At 45.6% G+C, this 4965-nt stretch overlaps 1 protein-coding gene across 1 annotated transcript; it reads left to right on the top strand.

Annotated features, from left to right (window-relative positions):
- The first annotated feature begins 510 nt into the window (after positions 1 to 510).
- LOC123066683 (thymidine kinase) lies at positions 511 to 4045 on the top strand. The gene is made up of 4 exons (XM_044489726.1): positions 511 to 1225; positions 1805 to 1949; positions 3243 to 3364; positions 3555 to 4045. The coding sequence occupies exons 1-4, from the start codon at positions 885 to 887 to the stop codon at positions 3808 to 3810; spliced, it is 864 nt and encodes a 287-aa protein (XP_044345661.1). The 5' UTR covers positions 511 to 884; the 3' UTR covers positions 3811 to 4045.
- The last annotated feature ends 920 nt before the right edge of the window (positions 4046 to 4965 follow it).

Consider the following 4965-nt stretch of genomic DNA (forward strand, 5'->3'; position numbering starts at 1 on the left):
CTTGAGAAAAAGTGAAATTCAATATTTAAGCCATCGAGATACTCGATGCATTATGATTTCCTTTTTGAAACAGTTACACAATCATGTCGACGTCACAAGAGCCATGTTGTTAACTCCAAATTAACCAGGATAGTATATACAAATTAATAATCTGAAAGGGCATGCAGATTGAGGAGGATCTGCCGGAGTTGAGAGAGAGATGGGCATTATCGTTCTGGGGTACAGGAGGAGAAGAGAAGGGAAGAGTAATGGGGCTTACATCATGCCGTCAGCCGTGCTCTGAGCCAGGTTGCCGGCCGCCGGAGGGCGCGCTGTGCATACTGGGGTGGAGTTCTGTTTTTTTATAGAAAAAATAGGGCAGAGTTTCGTGAGGGCCAACCTGGGCCGCGGCCCGCCAAAGCAAGCCTTCTTGGAGCAGAAGAATAATAACTTTTCCTAGGCCCAAGCCCACACCTGTCACAGCGTTCCACGAGATAGCAGCCCAGCGCCCAACGCCCAGGAGCTCACAAGTCACAACCCTCGCAGCGCTCAGCACACCGCAGCCGCCGGCCGGCCGCCGCCCCACGGGTGACCGTCACGCCGCCGCCGCCGCCCACCGTCCACCGGCGCACACCAGCCGCAGCCCACGACCACCCCTATCGATTCGGAGACCCGCTCGCCTCCCCGTCACCATCCACGCCTTCCCCCTCCCACCTCCCCCGCCAAGCCAAAGCCGCCGCCACCCTTCCCTTCCCCGGCTTCCCTCCAAAACCCTAGCGAAAAATTCCCCATTCCCTCCACGAAAGATTCAAACCCTGCCCCCAATTTTCAATCCTCCTCCCGCCGGACCCGATCCCACTCCCACCTACCCTCCCGAGAAAACTACCCATTAAAATCCCTCCCGGATGCGCTCCATTTCTTCCGCCATGAGGTCGCTCCTCCTCTCCGCCTCCGCCCCCTCCTCCTCCCCCGCTTTCTTGCCCCGCTCCACCGCCCTCCGCCCGCTGCTCTCGCTCCCTTTCCGGCCGGATCTTTCCCGCCCCAGGCCCTTCGCCCCCCCGGCCAGGTCGCTCTCTAAGACGGCACCGCCGGCGGCGGCGGCCAGGGCTCGGATAGACGAACGTGTTTCGGGGATGGAGGTCCAGGCGGCGAATTCCGGCGAGATTCACATCATCGTCGGGCCCATGTTCGCTGGCAAGACCACCGCGCTTCTCCGCCGGGTCCAGGCCGAGGCCGGCACCGGCAGGTACTGACCCCCGTCCAGTCTCCTCTCTCTCTTGTTTACTGCCAGTGAACCCCGGTTCCTATCAGTCAGTCAGGGTTTCTGATAAGACCAAAGAAAAATCAATGCTCAGAAGAGTAGGAGCCAAGTAGTATATAATACTGATGTCCTTCTTATAACTCTAATTGTCAATAGCTTGCATAGAAAACTGGTGGCCTGTCAGAGGTTCGCTGGTCGGTGATGGAGTAATTCATGATCTTGTCTAAGTATATAATAACTAATCTTCTTCTTATATAACTCTAATTGTCAATACCTTGCATAGAAAACTGGTGGCCTGTCAGAGTTTCACTGGTCAGTGATGGCATAATCAATGATCTTAGCACACTCAAACTGATATTTACTTTCTTTCTTAAAAAGACTGCTATGTTACGAGTGATTTTCTTAGTCAGCAAGAAGATTGCTATTGCAGAGATTTTGATGAAAACAATGTGTCTTGCTCTTTCTGTCTCCTGAATTCCACGCTTTTTGACTTCGCCATTTACTTCCATATGTGGGACAAATCGTTGTGGTAGAATTTTGACATCTTTGCTCCTTGCAATACAGGACTGTGGCACTCATAAAGTCTGACAAAGACAATCGATATGGATTGGATTCTGTTGTGACCCATGATGGCACAAAGATGGCATGCTGGGCTCTACCAGAGCTTTCAACTTTCCAAGATAAATTAGGGAGAGATGCTTATGATAAGGTGTGACAAGCACTTTCAGCTTTCTATTTAGTTAATCATGCTGTGCACTGTGAATTACTACTGCCTTTCAAATATTCTAATGGTTTCAATGGATGCTTCAAACATCACTCTGCTTTTGTTTGGTAGTCTTATTTCTCGTTGCAATATATCGTTTCTCCATTTTATGCTGTATTGCTTCAGATTCTTTTTGCAAAAATGTACACAAAAATTATACCTTTACAGTGCTTTCTCACAACAAGGTAGAAAAGAGAGCAATCTAGACTGTTGCTATATGTGCTTGTGCTAGCAGTGAATTCATAAAAGTAAATGTGCCATCAAGCATTATTTGAAAAGGAGATCTGTATGTATATGCAAAATGCTATCATTTGGGCCTGCATAGATGGAAAAGTTTAATACTGGAGTGGTAGTTGTATGATCTTGGGCGCGTTTGGTTGGATGCCACAATATTGCACAGTTAAGTTAGCCAGCTATGTTAATGTCTAGTTCTTCTCTGAACTTATCATGTTTCACCTCGTTTGACCTATAACCCATATTTCAAGGTCACATTATTTTGTCACATTGAGGAAGCTGAATCCACCCAGTCTGTGGCTACAAAAAATTGCTTTTGGTCTTGGCCTGAAATAGTAGTACTGCTCCTGTTTTCCATTTAGCTGAGGTTTGTGAATAAAGAAGTGAAAATTGAATAATTGTGGCAAGGTAGCTGACTGGAAAACTTACTGAGTCCAATCAAAACATGTTATGGTTGACTTTTTGTAGCCATTTGTTTTTCAATAATATATTTGCAAGCCTGTAGAAATTGCCAAATGTACTTGTGTTAATTTGAACAGTGTATGCCTAAGAAGCCATTATTTATCTAACAACAAAAAGTTTGATCTACAAGCATCCTGTGTTGAAAATTGACGAGCTTGTAATTAGAGGACCTAGTTTTGTCACATGATAGCAGGAGGCAGTTGTCATGCTTAGTGTTCATCTACTTGCCTGATTTAGTAAGTAGATTGTCAATGATATGGGTTGACTAGCTAATCTGTTCTTCAGCCATTCTTAAAAAATACATGTTTGTGTGCGAACTTCCTTTTATCTGGTTATCATCACAACTTATCGTACAGTTGCTATGTGAGATGGTACCACCTCCTATCTGTACCGTTGCTGTGGGAAATGGCCTGGAAGCTTTAGCCAGCCAACAATGGTTGAGATAAGAGCTGTTGGTTTTTTCATGTCATGGTGTGGCATGGTGGTATTGAAGCTGTTGGTTTTGGTTGTCTGTAAGAATCTCATCAAAATTTGCTGCTACAGGTAGATGTCATAGGTATCGATGAAGCCCAGTTCTTCGATGATCTTCATGATTTTTGCAGCAAAGCCGCTGATCATGATGGAAAAATCGTTGTGGTTGCAGGGCTAGATGGTGATTACAAAAGGTACTTGCTGACTGATTTATCTCATAACTTGTTTAGTTTCCCTATGATGTGGCCATTTGCTGAATCTCTGTACATCTCCTAAAAGACTTAAATAAATAAAATCATCCAAATGGTCCAAGTTTCATTCAGAAGGTATTGCAATTCTTTTTTTTTATCATGCCTACTGTTTGATGGTCGAGTTGTTTCACAGGAACAAGTTTGGCTCAGTACTGGACATCATTCCCCTGGCCAACTCGGTCACCAAGCTGACAGCACGGTGTGAGTTGTGCGATCGCCGGGCGTCCTTCACATTGAGGAAGACACAGGAAACCAGGACCGAACTCATTGGTGGAGCCAATGTGTATATGCCTGTGTGCAGGCAGCACTACTTGGACGGGCAGATTGTCATCGAGGCCACAAGGATTGTTATGGATATCGAAAGATCCACGGAAGTAGCTCGCTGCTAGTTAGGGGTGTGTGCCTTATCCAGAATATCCCTCTCTTCAGTACTCCAACAGCGTGTTGAGATGTGCTACCAGTGTGTACCTGTTATTGATCATCTGTGGCAGCATGCCAGCCTGAATTTCAAGTTATGAGGCAATGCCATATTACCATAGGAGAACTTAATTAAGTTGCAATTTGAGCAGATTGTAAATATTTACCAGTTGGGGATGTTGGTGCAAACATCTCTTCTTTTTAGAATACCCACCTTTTAATTCGAAAATGATGACCTCTTGTGCCAAAATTGCGCACGCATGAGACAGATTCTGGAAGGGAGGTGAATGCGTAGTAATATGTGGTTGTTTGTAAGAAACATTGGTTAGCACGAAATTGTTAGTCCCTGTATTAGGTAGAATGAGAAACTGAAGAGGTAACAAATGGTTATCTATTTATTTCTGGACATGTCTTATACACTGTAATTTGGATGCTCCAGTTCGGAAATATTGTGTGTGCAAAAAAAATATTTTGGTCACTCATGCAGACCAGAGGCTGCGCAACGCCCGCTGCTGCTCCTTTCTCTGTGCAGGTCTGTCACCCGCTATTGTTTGTGGTTGGATTAAGAATTCCTTGAGTGTATTTCTTTTTGTCAATTTGTTTCGGGCTGATGATATAAAGGTCGAAGACGGAACAATGTAAAGTTTTTACCAAATCAATAAATTTGGACGCCGATAACGCCCACACGTATGGGCGTTAAGGGATCTGGCCACACGTTTTATGTGGTGTCTAAGAGAATCAGCCCACACGCCTATGTGTGGGCAAAACAAGGAATGCTTATATGTTTTTTTTTCTCGCGGTTCCTCCCACATGTCTACGTGTGGGCAAAATAAATAACGCCCACACGCCTGTATGTTAGGCCTCCTACCTCATGGTGATGCATGCCCCCGCGTGACAGTCACCACGCGCCCTTGCAGTTGCCATGGGCTGGACCCTCTTCCATGTTTGTTAAACTACAGTTGCCATGTTGCTGAAATACAATTGCCATATCGGACAACTACAGTTGCCATGGTTGCTCAACGGCAGTTGTCATCTCATGTCAAGTGCCAGATGCCATTTTGGACAGCTTCAGCTGTTGCCATGTGTGGTCTGGTCTATTACAGTTGCCATGATTTAAAAAATTTAGG

This window comes from Triticum aestivum, chromosome 1A, assembly GCF_018294505.1.
Source record: "Triticum aestivum cultivar Chinese Spring chromosome 1A, IWGSC CS RefSeq v2.1, whole genome shotgun sequence".
Classification (NCBI taxonomy): domain Eukaryota; kingdom Viridiplantae; phylum Streptophyta; class Magnoliopsida; order Poales; family Poaceae; genus Triticum; species Triticum aestivum.